Source organism: Pagrus pagrus (assembly GCF_965226575.1).
Source record: "Pagrus pagrus genome assembly, chromosome: 8".
NCBI classification, from domain to species: domain Eukaryota; kingdom Metazoa; phylum Chordata; class Actinopteri; order Spariformes; family Sparidae; genus Pagrus; species Pagrus pagrus.
This window is the reverse complement of record NC_140192.1, coordinates 2,433,770-2,449,951: the sequence shown is the minus strand read 5'-3', so window position 1 is coordinate 2,449,951 and position 16,182 is coordinate 2,433,770. Positions and strand designations below refer to the sequence as shown.

Sequence of the window (16,182 nt, the reverse complement as noted above, 5' to 3'; positions counted from 1 at the left end):
AGTTAGTGAGATGTAGAGGTGCTGGTCGGGGGACAGCCAGCTGTTTCTCCCTCTCTTTTTGGGTCTTTTGGCTAAAAGCTAAGCTAACAGGCTGCTGGCTGAAGCACATACTCAGCATGCAGACGTGACAGTGATGTCAATCTTCTGGTTTAACTGACGAGAGCAAATAAGTGCATTTTCTAAAATCTCTCCATTAAAGACAAGCTTGATCTAAAAGAATTTGCTGCGATACGACTTTAATTGATAAAACATCTCAAACATAACACTTGATTTTTGCCTCAGAGAGCAGAAAACACACTGAAATATCTAAAACTCTGCAGCACGGTTTAAAGAAGTACGGTAAATGATCATGACAGCTCAGTAACACAGTTAGTTAAGCTGCTGATTCATTTTGTGTTCGTCTGATATGATTACATTTAGTCGTTTTAGCTGCCGTATGCTCGTTTCCACAAAACATTCAGGGTTTCTCCTATCATGTTGTTATTTTCAGGGTAGAAACCAAGCTGAGACCTCCTCAGGACTGCAGATGTCTCCACTGAAAGCCACAGCAGCTCATTAGGACACAGCGAGGAGACATTTTACTGCAGGTTTTATGAGACTGGGGTGATGGGCAGAAATAACCTCTCCTGACCGGTAGATCAGGGAGCACCTTCAGTATGAGAAATAAACCACAGCCAGCGTGTGATTTTTTTTAATAAAAGGTCATAATGATCAGGTCTGCTGTCAGCCTCTGGGAAGCTCGGCCCCGCTCTGCATCAGCTTCCTGTCATTTTCCAAACCAGTGGAGAGAGATCCAGCGAGCCAGCGCTTGTCAGAGGAGCCAGAACCGCTGGGCAGCACCATCTGTGCTCCCCTTCAAGTCTTCTTACCTCTTCAGCCTTTTTCCACGTTTAACACTTTACAAACCGCTCACATCCGGGTCACTGTCGCTTTTTTTATTACTGTTATTAAAAAGGTTATATTCTTCTGTGGTTACCTTGTGAAAAAATAGAAAAATGTATCTATAAAAGTAGAAACTGACATCGTCTTTTCACCAGTCTGGTGGACGTCACCCAACCCTGGTTCATTCATTAACACTGAACAGCCTTTAGACAGTAATTCGATGTCTGTCTCTGGCTCCAGGCCACGGCTGCATAGCAAAAATGCACTTGACTCAGACAGAAAATGAAAGAAGAGCGGCAAAACAAGAGGACGGCAGCAGACGCAAACTATTATCGACAACATGAAACTCTACAGGAGATTGAAGGACTGTGAGGTGAGAAAAAGGGGGACAGTAGAAGCAAATGACTGGAGGTAAAAAAAGAGAGGGAGTTGATGGAAGTGGACATGAGGGAGAAATATTGTGGGGGAGGAGAAAAAAAAGATGATAGCTTAGAGAGAATCGAGACAAAGGGAAGAAAGACTGAGAGAGAGAGGTGTTGGGAACAGGGGAGGAGGGAGGAGGGAGGAGGAAGGACGGAGGTAGAAGATGAGCCTGGGGAGGTTTCATGGAGGCTGATTATCACGTCTCAGGTGCTCCATCAGTCCCCGGGGAGCACCTGCAGCCCACCAGCTGATGATAATGCTTCAATCAGCCCTCTTCCACATGTGGTAAGGTGTGTCAGAGCGGAGGCAGGTTTGACAAGAGACAGGAAAACAACTGGCACCTGATCATTACAGGGAGGATGGATGTGTTTCGTTGCGATTACCTCCAGTGCGTGTGATTCCTCTGTGTTTCATCTACGAGTCGGTGTCAAGTCACGTCTGAACATTTCCTGTTTGGTTTTGTTATCTAACTCTCGTCTTGTTTCAGATCGCCTCCCTGCCCTCCTGTGTTTCACCTGTGTCTTGATATCCCTTGTGTCTATCGTCTGAGTGCTCCCTGCTCTCTCTGCCAGTTCGTGTTCGTCCTTCGTAGCAAGTGTTCCTTGTGTTGTTTGGACTTTACCTCACCCCTGCCTCGCCCTTTGTGTTTCGTTGACCACGCTACCTGCCTTCAGTAAAGACTGCTTCCTTGACCTGAACCGTCGACGAGTTGTGCCTTTGGGTCGACGCCTGCTGTGTCCGATTCTTGTTGGTCAGTTCACACTTGGTATTAAAAAATTGGGTCTCATTTACTGCTCTGTGCAAATAAAAACATACATCACTGAGCATTTATATATGTATAACATGTTGAAATCAGTGTTAACAGTGTGTTCAAACAGCTGCTGAGAGAAGATGTACCTGCCACAAACAACTAATTGTTTAACATTTAATGCAGAATTTACAAGAAAGCCCTGGTAATGTAGAATTTGTCAGAAACAGCGTTTCAGTAAGTTTATAAAGTTTCTCCTCACTCAAAACTCACTAAATTGAGACATTTTCAAAGGGAGTCTGGTGACTTTCTCCACAGGTAGCCTATATTGGTTACTGTTACTGTTTAGGGTATTTGTAAAATTTGACATGTTTAGTGTCAATAAAATGTTTCTTCCTTCATTAATTAAGTGTAAATGGTGAAATCAGTGTAAACAGTGTGTTCAAACAGCTGCTAAATGTACAAACTGACTTTTCACGAGGAAGAAAACATTTACATGATGTCTTTTATAAGAAGGCTCCAGTATTTCGTGATCTGAAAAGTTTCTCCGTCTTTTCCGTCCCTCGAGCTGTCTCTTTGTTTGTTAGACAACTATTTGAGGCATTATTTTATGTGAGCAGCTGAGTTCAATGCTTTAAACATCTTCCAGGAGAGAGTGTCACTGAGCGCTGCAGGGACCGGAGCCTGACGGACGGCGTTCAGTCAAAGGGGGACAAGACATTACAAATCTGTGCACATGCATCCACGTTAGTACGAGATCATCAAGTATGTCTGTGCATTAATGTTTTGCCATAAGTGTGTTAATAACCGTGAGTAAGTGATTGTGTGTGCTCTCGCTGGCTGTTAAAGTATGTGTGTGTGTGTGTCTGTGTGTGTGTGTGTGTGTGTGTGTGTGTGTGTGTGTGTGTGTGTGTGTGTGAAAGCTGAGCCAGGTGCTGGAGAGCTGAGCGGAGGCTTGAGTCCTGGGAGGCGACTCTCCAGAGACAAACTGAAGGACTATCATTTCACTCCACTGTCATCAGCATCGCTGCCTCGCACAGCGAGGACATAATAACCAGCCAGGAGCACCAGCACCCTTCACACACTACGCATACACACAAACACACACACTGTTCCCACAACAATATATATTCATATTTGCTGATATCTCAGGCTGATATTGACATTTTTATTTTTTATCATCCATCAGCGCTGTCCACCTCCTGCATGATGGAATAGTGAACAGTCTGATGTGGAGGATTGTACTTCACCACCTGGTGAGTCTGCAGTGTAACCTGCTGACTTTTCATAAAGGTAAAGTACCTACACTGCTGTCAAACTTGGTGCAGACATTCATGCACCCCAGAAGATGAATCCTGCTTTAATGATCCCCTGACTTCACCTCGGTAGGTTTAAAGGTGACAGCTGTTTGATGGATTGGCACAGAAAGCATGGTTTCCAGGTGCTGATAGTTTTTAATAAAATATCTCATATTGAATGGACTGCTGTGATATTTCCGTGCAGAAGGAATGTGAGGGGTGCGCTGGCGCTGACTGGACTACTCTTGGTAACTAAGAGACAGCAGGATGGAGGCGGATAACTTGAATATGAAGCAGCGTTCACAACACACCGCTTCATGTCTCTCACTCATATGTCCCCGAACCAACAAACCAATCAGGAGCCAGCAGGACCAGGACTGAGGTAAATGCAAGAAAAGCAGATCAACAGGTCACTGTTACTGTAACATGCAAATAACTGTAAACACAAACATGAGAATAGTTCAAATTAATTAACTTCTCTTCCCAGTTCCCAGAGGATGAATCCTAATGACTTTGGCGATCACTTGACTTCAGCTAACACAACAGAAGGGCATTAAAGCACAGAGGAAACTGAAGAACAGACATGAAAACCTCCGGGGTCGTAACATGGATCATCAAAAACAAGGAAAATGTGTTGTAGGAGTAATGAGACGTGCTGTTGCCGTTATATTCACACTGACACAAACAGCAGCCCTGCCTTCATCACTCTGTTTAGACACGTTCGCCCGTATTTACTTATTTATGGAGTCATTTGTCAGTTTGCTGTAATGAAAGGCTACCTGCTCATCAGCAGCAATGACAGAACAAGTCTGTGGCCTCGCCTTGCTTCATGTCTGCCATTTAGTCTGGATTGATTGAATCTGCTCATCAGTGACAATCACTGTCATTCAGTAATTCAGCTGCTAAATCTAATTATGTGCGTTCGTGCCGGCTGACTCCCGTCAGCTCATTAAGTTAATTGAGAATGTCAGGTACCGGGCCTATAGAAGTGTCAGAGAAAGCTCGACCAGACGCAGGAGAACGACTGCAGTGTGCAATCCTGTGTTTACAACAAATGTGTTGCTTTAAAACCACTTTAAAGCTGTTCTCAGAGGAAAATAAGGTCCCAGATCACTGTTTGAAGCTAGAAAAGGTGGCAGGGTCCACCACATATAAACAAAGTACAACTGTGGCGGTACTGGCAGTGAAATGCTTACAAGCACATAAATACATAAACAAACAATATGTGTATTTCCGGGGAATACCAAATACTTGGATAATAATCAACAAATGCCTTCAGGGGAAAATAATGAAACTGAAATATACTTTTACAACCTCTCAAGTTCTCAGTGAAATAAAGTGGGACTGTTGGGATGAGGTCTGCAGTGAGTCAAGGACAGAATCAGAACCAGTCTGACCCGGGTGTCGTTCCCCACCTCTCTTAAGCCTTCACAAAAAGGGCCGTCGTCACACCTTGATTGGCTGAGAGGGGAACGACCCAAGCTGCTTTCACACAGCTGATCTGAATCCACTGTAATCAATTTTAAAATTGAAGGCAAGGCAAGGCAAGGCAAGGCAAGTTTATTTGTATAGCACAATTCAGACACAGGGCAACTCAAAGTGCTTTACAGGCACATACAATTACAGTAAAACATTTAAGATACATTAAAACAAAACATTAAAACAAGTTGAGAAATAGACATTTAAACAAAACATTAAAACAAGTTAAGAAATAGACATTAAAACAAAACATTAAAACAAGTTAAGAAATAGGAAAGTAGGCTAAAATAGAATAGGTTTCTTACACCAGCTTCCTGGTTTTTTGCTGGATTTATCTCCCATTGTTCTACTTGTCACTCGTCCCAGTGCACTTTATCCTTAAGACCCGGTCGTCACCGTGAATTCAGTTTGTTTACGCTACAAATTCTGAAAAAGCAGCCAACCAGCGGTGATAACCTTAAGAGACACCTTGTCTCCGCTTGGTTCCACTCGGCCCTGAGTTGGCCCCAATCCAGCGGTAAAACAGCTTAATAGGAAAAAACACCTTTTCTTCCTGTTAGCTCCGGCGTTCCCAGAACCCGGTATTTACTCTGCCCTGGATTGGTCTGAGTCGCCCAACTATCACAATGATCAACAGAAATCCAGCAAAAATTACTATTCACAATAATAGAAAACAAAAGTCACAGAGAAAAAATAAAAGTCACAGTGCAGTTCAAAGTCTTAAAATTGCTTCAGTGAAAGGCTGTGGCAAACAGAAAGGTCTTCAGCCTTGATTTAAAAGAGGTGAGAGTCGGAACAGACCTGCAGTTTTCTGGGAGTTTGTTCCAGATGTGTGGCGCATAGTAACTGAACGCTGCTTCTCCATGTCTAGTTTTGACTCTAGGGACTGAAAGCAGACCTGAGCCTGATGACCTCAGAGGTCTGGATGGTTCATAACGTGGCAGCAGATCAGAAATGTATTTTGGCCCGAAACCATTCGATCGTTCTCTTTCTCTACATACTGCACCTTTAACAGTATTTAAACTACCAAATAAAAAAATGCAGCAAACACACTGATAACTGTAACTGCAGGTTGTCTAATCGGACGCAGCTACAGTGCATCAACAAGCCTCCACAACACATGTTTGACATCTCAGCAGACATCTGTTGTTTCTGTTTCAAACACTTGTTATGGTCCATAAGGAGAAGAAGAAGTGTTGGGAGGTAACACAACTTCCTTTTGTTATTTTGTAGACTGACAGTCCACCAATATTCAGGTGTATCTCAAATAAGTAGAATATCATTGAAAAGTTCCTGTAAATTAATTCAAAAAGTGAAACTTTCATCAAAATCATCTCAAAATATTAGAATATTACATAAAACCAATCAATAAAAAGGATTTATAATACAGAAATGTTCATTTATGCGCTCAATACTTACTCAGGGCTCCTTTGCAGCATGTAGGTGTGATGGAGGCGCAGGTTGCTTTGATAACAGCCTTCAGCTCGTCTGTATTGTTGGTCTGGTCTCTCCCATCCTCCTCTTGACAAACCCCATATATTCTCTATCTAAGTGCACACATGAGCTGCTCTACACGCAGCTCATCATACAGTGTGTTGTCTTGTTCCCAAGTCTACAATCTACAGACTAATGCACACCGGAGTGGACGAGATCTCCGTCCTTCGCTCGGAGATAATCCCATCGTGTCAAACAATTCCTTGAAAATTCAGCTCTTAGCTCTTCATCCCATTTTACTAGCTGTACCTCCCCGATGATCTATTGTTTATTACACAAATAATCCATTAAAAACTTCCATTATAGAAACAACTGCATACATTAAATCCTCCTGGATGAAGGTTGGGCTGAAGGAACGGGGCAAACAGCAGCTGTCCTCTCGATACGATAATAAATTCATAAAAGTGCAGCGACTGAAGCCGAGCAAATTATATTAATCAAAAGCTTTCAGTGGATTTATGGAAATGCATCACGCCTGCTGACAGTTACCACTGTGGCTAATGCAACGCAGCACTTAACCGTGCAGCGCTGCCTGAGAAGAGGCCATCTCCTGCTGCTTTGTCACACGGAGCCCACGCGTCTCATATTGTGGATATCCTTTTGTTCATTTGCATTGTAATTCCAGGGATTACACGGTGCAGGCCTGGGTGCAAGAGGCCAATTGTGCGTTAGGAGAAGAAGCATTTTCTTAAAGAGTCGAGCTCTGAGGCTCTTATGAGCTTCTTCACTTGAGTGTTTAACAATTCAGAGCGCTCGGGTGAATTTTAATCTAAACGTACAGCGCGTGCCGCGGTGGCGAAGGTCAAACCTGGTGCCTCAAATGATGAAGAAGCTTTTAATCATCTGAGCTCAACCTGCGACTTCTTACCTGCCCATCTCGACTCCATCGTGCACGCAGTCCAGTGCGGGGGCAGGAAGTCCAGTGCGGGGGCAGGTTTAATGGGACGGAGCCAAGGCTTCATCATTCATGGTCATAAAAACACATTCTTCTCATTGTGTGTGATTTACACTGCCATAACAGAAGATTTGTCAGCCGGGCTATAATGTCAAACAAACAGAACGCTCTTAATCCTCCTGTCGTAAATATTTAATAAATATTTTTACGTTGGCCTCGATACGAGCTCTTGGCATTGCTTCTGAAAACGTGCTACTGTGAGCCGGGAGTAATCCAGCAGTAAATATCCAGGCCAAACAAGTTTCTCCCTCTGTTGTTTTACGCCTGGTAGCCCAACTGAACCTAAGTATGGTTAGATAGCATCGAACAATGAACAGAGTGCATGCAGTTTTAATGATATGAAGACATACATATGCTCAGCCTGATTGTGTTTTGCAAGATATGAGCCTGATTGCAGAAACTTAAACCAACTGAGCATAGAAAACTACAGATAGTAAACTATTTTCTTGAACATATCCAAGCAGTTCTGTTGCTAAACTCGTCCAGTAACTTCTACCTTTTACTTCTTTTCAAAGTTGTTTCAAACTGAAAGGATGAAGATGTATTCTTGCAGCCGAGCTCTTGGCAGCCGCTCTGTTTAAAGACACGACAGTCTTGGTTTTTGGCGTCCACACTCTGCTGGGAGAGGGGTGGAGGGTGACCGGGGAGTCGCGGGGCACAAAGCCAAAGCAGCCAACTTTTAAAAAAGGGAACAACAGAGGGAGAGATTGAAGCCACATGGCTGCTGACTTTTACCTCAACACACCTCCTCTTGTCGTCTCCTTGTTTTTCCTCACCTCCCTCCATCCACGAGCTCAGATTAGAAAAGCAGAGGTGACTCTGCCTGCCGCCAGATGCTTGCCCGACAGTGACAGATGCAAATTTTTCTTTTCTTTCTTTAGCTTTTTTTGTGAGAAGAAGCTGCTCCAGTAATCTGTGCTCAGTTTTTTTCTCTCCTCTTTTTCAGGATTCAAAGAGCATCTGTTGAAAACATGGTGTCTCTTGGCTGCAGAGTGAGTTAAATCTCCCCTGGAAGCCCTGTCAAAGCACCAGCTTTTATTGTTTCTCATCACAGTAATTTCCTTTGTTCCAGTTGCCTCTTCTTTGTCACCAGATGAGCAGCTGGCTCCAAATGTCGAGCGGTTTGTAGAGAATGAGTTGAAATCAACTGCATTCAGTCCAAACACAGAAGGAAAGCACACAGTGGTTGTTAAATCAACCGATTCAAATTTTCCAATCCAGATTTTTTGATTTATAAGCTCGGGTAGCATCGTGTACACATTGTAGTGAAGACATTCAGTACTGACGGATACACTCCGGAGATCGATGTCATTATTTCTGTCCAGATGAACGCAGGCTTTTATAATCATGGATCATTTACACTACATTGATTATTCATATAGTTCTGGCACAGTAAGTGTTTCTGTCTATTTGAATGGAGTATTTATTTTTTCTTGCCTACATGTTTAATACAAGAATAATCCTGCAGATGAGCTGTACGTGCCCCTATTAGCTAGAAAACACAATGGGTGCACTTCATATAGTCGAACATGGTCCAAGTTTAAATTTTATAATAATATCACTGAAAATAAACACTTACCCCAGGAGCAGAAACTCAATATAGTTCTTTATTTTCTTTAACTTTGTGCATATAAAGTTGTTTAATTTGCCATTTAAGTTAACTTGCTGAGTAAAAGATGATGTATTTATAATGAACAATGTGTTATTGTGGAGAATCAGGGCTTTGAATTGGAGTCTTGACACATTTGACTCATTTCCTCATCTGATATTAAATGTATTTAAGTATCAGAAATATAAATGAAACAAATCATACATCTATTTACATGTAAATAATGTCAACTCAGACATTCAACATTTTTCTGATAATCTCCATCAAATACATTTAAAAGTGCACGACTTTGGCTCTGGTTGAGCATGTAATCTGTAAAGTAACTAGTAACTAAAGTTAGTAAAGGCTCCATATGTGACTCCAGAATGTAGTGGAGAGGAAGTATAACAGAGCAGAACATGGAAATACTGCTGTAAAATACAAGTACTGCACCCAAACTTCAGCTGATGAACTCTCATGTTAGTTTGACATGTTCTCCGTCAGCTCTGTATGAAACCCTGAATGAAGACGAGAAGAAAAGACTTTGTTCATGTTTGTTTATTGATGATTTAAAGCTTCAGTTTGTTCACACGTCCATCAGTAAAGTCTGTTAAACCGCTCTTGTTTCAATGATTTCATGAACAGATTGACTTCATCCACACAATCAGTGTGTTGGAGCAGAATCTCAGCTGTGTACAAGCAAATAATGAAGCATCTCCTTATTGATTACGATCACGTGAACTGAAGTCATCACGAGCAGCGAGAGCCTCCGTGGCTGAACAGACACAGGAAGGAGCGCCGCCTGAACAAAGTCCAACATTTACAGAACAACAAGAAGACGTCAGAGTACCGCCCATCATGTTTGATTGACAGGTGATCTGTGTGCAGTGAAGAAACGCCACAACAATCAGCTCTCAGCAACAATGATGGAAACACAACAAGTGTGAAGAAATGAAACACAGAATTTAACCCACTGACCCTGAAATGACTTCTGTCTATTTGAGTTGACAAAACTCAGCAGAGTCTCCAGAAACACAAAGTCCAGCATAGAGAGGCTGAGTGAATGTGGTCTGGACTCTGTGGAGGAGAGTGATGGTTTCAGAGACGCTGTAGAAGGACAGAATACCTGCACTGTGATCCAGGTACACTCCAACTCTGGAGGACTCAGGACCTGAGACGGGAGTTTGGACTTTGTTGTGATAAAAGTTATAACTGTTTGTGAAACAATATAACATCCAAGATTTGTCATTGTGTCCAAATAAACATTCATATGAGCCTCCTGCTCTGCTGATATTCTTGTATGCGACTGCTACATGAACTCCTCCTCTCCACTCCACCTCCCAGTAACAACGTCCAGTCAGACTCTCTCTACTCAGGACCTGAAGATAGTCAGTGAATCTGTCTGGGTGACTAGAATAAGACTGTTGTTGTCTCGTGTTTGTTGCTTTTCTGTTCCCATCAGATAATAACAGCTGTGTGTTTGCTGTGTTTGGATCCAGTGTGATGTCACGTGAATATCTTAAGAAGTCAGCTCTGGTCATGTTCTCTGGTTGTGGGTTTGACAGTAAAACATCCACTTGAGTCACTGTCAGTGAGATGTTTGTCCATGTCTCTCTCAGGACGTCCTGTAGTTTGTCTCTGACCTCTGACACAGCTGCTGTCACGTCCTCAAAGTACTTGAGAGGACGGATATTGATGCTGGATGAGTGTGTAGACTCACTGAGTGCTGACAGTGAGGGGTAGTTGTGTAGAAACTGGTTGTGATCCTCTGTGTGTGAGAGCTTCTTCAGCTCAGCGTCTTTCCTCTTCAGCTCAGTGATCTCCTGCTCCAGCTTCTCCTGAAGCTCTTTGACTCGACTCACTTCAGTTTCCTGCTGGGATCTGACCTGCTGCTTCACATCAGAGCGTCTTTTCTCCATGAGACGGATCAGCTGGGTGAAGATCTTCTCACTGTGCTCCACTGCTTTATCAGCAGAGCCATTGATGGCCTCCACCTCCTGTTGAAGCACCTTCACATCTTCCTCTCTGTCCTGGATTCTCTGCTGGATGTTTTGTCGACTCCCCTCCAGCTCTCTCTGCCTCTCAGTCCTCTCTGCTGCAGCTGACACTGTGTCGTGGCCTTTATGTTCGTCCATGGAGCAGAGATAACAGATACACTGCTGATCAGTACGGCAGAACATCTTCATCACCTCATCGTGACGAGAGCAGATGTTCTCCTGGAGCTTCTTGGACGGCTCCACCAGCTTGTGTTTTCCATAAACAGGGATTTCAAAGTGAGGCTGCAGGTGTTTCTCACAGAAAGAAGCCAGACAGACCAAACAGGACTTAACTGCTCTCAGTTTCCTCCCAGTGCAGACATCACAGGCCACATCTTCAGCTCCAGCATAGCAGAGATCAGCAGGAGCAGCTTGGAGTCCAGTCTTCTTCAGCTCCTCCACTAAAACTGCTAACATGGTGTTTTTCAGCAGCTCAGGCCTCGGTGTGAAGCTCTTCCTGCACTGAGGGCAGCTGTGGATCCCCTTCTCATCCTCTGTGTCCCAGTGGTCTGTAATACACTTCTTGCAGTAGCTGTGTCCACAGGGAGTAGTCACCGGATCCTTCAGTAGATCCAAACAGATGGAACAAGAGAAAGTCTCTCGGTCCAGCTGAACTGCTCTCTGCGCCATTTCACCTCTCAGTGTCGACGACCGTCTGAGCTTCACTTCCTGATAACTGAAACTAGTCTGAGCTCTGATCTGAACAGGGTGTGTTTGTGCAGTGAATGAGGCCGTCAGCTCAGTTACACCCAACCACAAACTGTAGATCTGAAGGGGAGGGAACAAGGAAACATCCTGACAGAGTGGAGCTGCTGTGTGAGAGGAGGAAGAAGAGGGAGGGCTGATGGAGCTGCGACTCGCTCCAGGACGAGGAGCCGCTCTGTGGATCTGAACTGTGTTTCCTCTTTTACAACGAAGCCTCAGTTAAAACCTGCTCCACATTTGAAAACATCAAAGTTTTTAGTTGTGAAATGTTTCTTGGCTCCTCAGGCTTTGCTGATATTTCTCTAACTCTTCCTCTGATGCTGTTCACTTTTTCTTTTCCTGGTTAAAAACAGCTGACTGACAGCAGCGAGTTATCAAACTGACCTCTCATAAAGATTCAAGCTGCTGTATAATAGTTGTCTCACACAGTTAATGATCGACTTTGAAGCACTTGTGACAAAACAGTCGAGCTTCAGAGTCTCATCCTGAGCCAAAGCAGCATTTCAAGCTTCAGACGTGTTGAAACAAAACTCATCACAGCAGTTATTAGTTAACTGTGAATCCAGAAGGACGAGAATGAACCAGATCAGCTGCTTCTGCTGATCATCTGTGGATCCATATGAATCAATCAATCTGTACAGTTGACACACTTTGGTTTGTTTGTTGTATTTGATTATTAGTTTGCGTTTTTTCAAACCGTGACGTCACCTGTTGGTTTGAGGACGACCGTTTTGAAGCCTTTTGGCATCGCAGCCGTCGCCGTCTTGGTTTTTAGAACCAGAAGTGACCGTATTTGGAAAAGAGGGCGGAGCTGGGGAGGATAGCCGTAGCGACTCATCACTTAGCATACCCTGCTTTATCGTCTATTTCACTGTGATTGGGACCATAATTTACTAAAGGAACATCATGCTGTGATGAAGAAGACTTTAAACTAATGATTGAGACCATAAACTCATCAGGAAACTGTTTACTGAGCTCATCAATCAAGACAGAAGTGGGGTCATTTTCTCATAAGCTTACATACAATCAGACTTCTGTTTGAAACCAGTGGAGTTGCCCCCTGCAGGTCAGATTTAAGACACTTCTACATCGGCTTCACTCTTCAGACCCTGAAGCTCCGTCCATATTTCTTACAGTCGATGTTTTTTCACGACTCAGACTTTATATTTTCATCATCAGCTTAAAGTTATTAAAGCTTTACAGCAGAGGTGTCATGAACATTCAAGCTAGTGGAGCACGAGTCCTACCAGATTATTGATATCTGAATGTTTTATCTTATATTTTATTACTCTTATTGTTTTATAACATGTAGTCAGGATCATTTTACATTATGAGTCAAACATATTCTCCTCATTATGTCAGACAGGGTTTGGAGGGTTACTTTAATAACATAGATGCTAATAGCCGAGCACGGCTGCTTTGCGTTCCAGCTGCCTGGTCGATTTTTGACGGAAGCCGCAACAAGCTGCACTGAGAAGATCGCGCTGGCAGGAAGTCAGAGACACAGGAACGGCATAGAGCATCCGGTCAATTTTCAAAATAAAACACCCTGTTCAGACTCCCGATTGTATAAATATGAAAAATTACCTGACCAACTAAATCTGCGCAGGCAAAAACGCTCGGCTTCTGAAACGTTCCCACTGGGTTCTCTGGTACTGATTGGACTCAGTTCTTAATAGTTTCCACAGAGAACACAAACCTGTTCTGTATTCATAGACTCCTCTCCCTTTGCTGGTTGTGTCAGGGGTGCAAATATTTCATGTTTACTTTCAGTAATGTTCAAGGTTTTTCAGAGACGAGTTTTTTCTGACAGTTTCATATTAATAGTAAGTTTTTTTTAAGTTTTCCTTGTTGTACGTGTTTTCAGTGTGTCTGTTCAGAACATGGTGGCTTGTGTTACGTTGGTTATTGTCATTTTTGTGCTGGTTTATAGTTTAAGCATTAGTGAGGTAGCTGTTACATTTCCTGGCACCAGCTGTTTCATCCCCCGTTGAAGCGCATTCTGCTGGACAAACTATGTCATTACACCAATTTTAAATTACCCCAAGCATGTTTTTCTGCATTATAGTTTTTAAATATAAGGTTTTCATAATGGTGCATAGTGGACAATATATACGCCGATACCGATATATATCTGTGATAGGCTAATATCGTCCGATAAAATCAGCCTACCGATGAATCGGTCGGGCTCTACTATTTTGCACAATGTTCATTGTAGTGTATTGTGAGAAACATGAGATAATCCTGCCTGAATAAACTCAGTCCACTGCATACAACTTAAAGGTGTATTTGCGCATTACTTTAATACAGTTATAAAAAGACAATTGTAGTAGGGAGAGAAGGAAGATAACCGGATAAGATGGAATTGTAGCATTAGAAATGTCACAGTTGTGCTCACTTCACACGAGGCACCATTATGTAGTGCTTCATGCAACATAAGGGAGTTTTGGGTGTGATATGCTCCAGGCTGAAGGAGTGTGTGTGTGTGTGTGTGTGTGTGTGTGTGTGTGTGTGTGTGTGTGTGTGTGTGTGTGTGTGTGTGTGACGTGATGCCAGGTTATAGAAGATGGTTAGTTGCATGCAAAGATCCTGAGTCCATGTGAAGCACTATTCAACTAACGTCAAATTAACCGTGTAGCAAAGAAAACTACCAATAACCTGACCGCAGATCACAGTAACACCAAAACAGTGAACAGACACATAGATTGAACACATGGTCATTACATCGACCACGCGGTGCAGTGAGGAGAAGTTCTTTGGGCCTGCTGGGAATGAAGCTTGCAGCTCTCAGCAGCTGTGAGGCCCAGAAGAGTCCAGGAGAAGAGAACTTGGTGGCAGGCAGCCCCGTGGAGAGAGAGGTGGAGAAGCACTTGGAGAAGAGAGAAGAGAAGAAGAGAGCGAAGAAATGAAACAGAATTTAACCCTCTGACCCTGAAATGACTTCTGTCTATTTGAGTTGACAAAACTCAGCAGAGTCTCCATAAACAAAAAGTCCAGCATAGAGAGGCTGAGTGAATGTGGTCTGGACTCTGTGGAGGAGAGTGATGGTTTCAGAGACGCTGTAGAAGGACAGAATACCTGCACTGTGATCCAGGTACACTCCAACTCTGGAGGACACAGGACCTGAGACGGGAGTTTCGACATTGTTGTACCGAAAGTTATAACTGTTTGTGCAACAATATAACAACCAAGATTTGTCATTGTATCCAAATCCACATTCATATGAGCCTCCTGTTCTGCTGATATTCTTGTATGCGACTGCTACACCACCTCTTTCTCTCCTCTCCACCTCCCAGTAACAACGTCCAGTCAGACTCTCTCTACTCAGGACCTGCTGCCAGTCAGTGAATCTGTCTGGGTGACTAGAATAAGACTGTTGTTGACTCGTTACTGTTGCTTTTCTGTTCCCATCAGATAATAACAGACGTGTGTGTGCTGTGTTTGGATCCAGTGTGATGTCACGAGAATATCTTAAGAAGTCAGCTCTGGTCTTGTTCTCTGGTTGTGGCAGTAAAACATCCACTTGAGTCACTGTCAGTGAGATGTTTGTCCATGTCTCTCTCAGGACGTCCTGTAGTTTGTCTCTGACCTCTGACACAGCTGCTGTCACATCCTCAAAGTACTTGAGAGGACGGATATTGATGCTGGATGAGTGTGTAGACTCACTGAGTGCTGACAGTGAGGGGTAGTTGTGTAGAAACTGGTTGTGATCCTCTGTGTGTGAGAGCTTCTTCAGCTCAGCGTCTTTCCTCTTCAGCTCAGTGATCTCCTGCTCCAGCTTCTCCTGAAGCTCTTTGACTCGACTCACTTCAGTTTCCTGCTGGGATCTGACCTGCTGCTTCACATCAGAGCGTCTTTTCTCCATGAGACGGATCAGCTGGGTGAAGATCTTCTCACTGTGCTCCACTGCTTCATCAGCAGAGCCATTGATGGCCTCCACCTCCTGTTGAAGCACCTTCACATCTTCCTCTCTGTCCTGGATTCTCTGCTGGATGTTTTGTCGACTCCCCTCCAGCTCTCTCTGCCTCTCAGTCCTCTCTGCTGCAGCTGACACTGTGTCGTGGCCTTTATGTTCGTCCACAGAGCAGAGATAACAGATACACTGCTGATCAGTACGGCAGAACATCTTCATCACCTCATCGTGACGAGAGCAGATGTTCTCCTGGAGCTTCTTGGACGGCTCCACCAGCTTGTGTTTCTTTAAAGGAGCTGCTTCATAATGAGGCTGCAGGTGTTTCTCACAGAAAGAAGCCAGACAGACCAAACAGGACTTAACTGCCCTCAGTTTCCTCCCAGTGCAGACATCACAGGCCACATCTTCAGCTCCAGCATAGCAGAGATCAGCAGGAGCAGCTTGGAGTCCAGTCTTCTTCAGCTCCTCCACTAAAACTGCTAACATGGTGCTTTTCAGCAGCTCAGGCCTCGGTGTGAAGCTCTTCCTGCACTGAGGGCAGCTGTGGATCCCCTTCTCGTCCTCTGTGTCCCAGTGGTCTGTAATACACTTCTTGCAGTAGCTGTGTCCACAGGGAGTAGTCACCGGATCCTTCAGTAGATCCAAACAGATGGAACAAGAG

At 43.8% G+C, this 16,182-nt stretch overlaps 2 protein-coding genes across 2 annotated transcripts in view; both read right to left on the bottom strand.

Moving 5' to 3' along the window:
• Positions 1-9,419: 9,419 nt before the first annotated feature.
• LOC311260669 (tripartite motif-containing protein 16-like) lies at positions 9,420-11,548 on the bottom strand. The gene has a single exon (XM_084358801.1). It carries the CDS (start codon positions 11,531-11,533, stop codon positions 9,863-9,865), a length of 1,671 nt encoding a protein of 556 aa, XP_084214927.1. The 5' UTR covers positions 11,534-11,548; the 3' UTR covers positions 9,420-9,862.
• Positions 11,549-14,380: 2,832 nt separating this feature from the next.
• LOC311260670 (tripartite motif-containing protein 16-like) overlaps positions 14,381-16,182 on the bottom strand; it is a 1,855-nt gene continuing 53 nt past the window's right edge. Inside the window, exon 1 of the mRNA XM_084358802.1 lies at positions 14,381-16,182. This exon is cut by the window's right edge and continues 53 nt beyond it. Coding sequence (XP_084214928.1) covers positions 14,556-16,182 — 1,627 coding nt within the window. The 3' untranslated portion in view covers positions 14,381-14,555.

Coding starts and splice junctions, on each gene's coding strand:
- LOC311260669 (XM_084358801.1), bottom strand. CDS start 11,533: ATGGCGCAGAGAGCAGTTCAGCTGGACCGAGAGACTTTCTCTTGTTCC.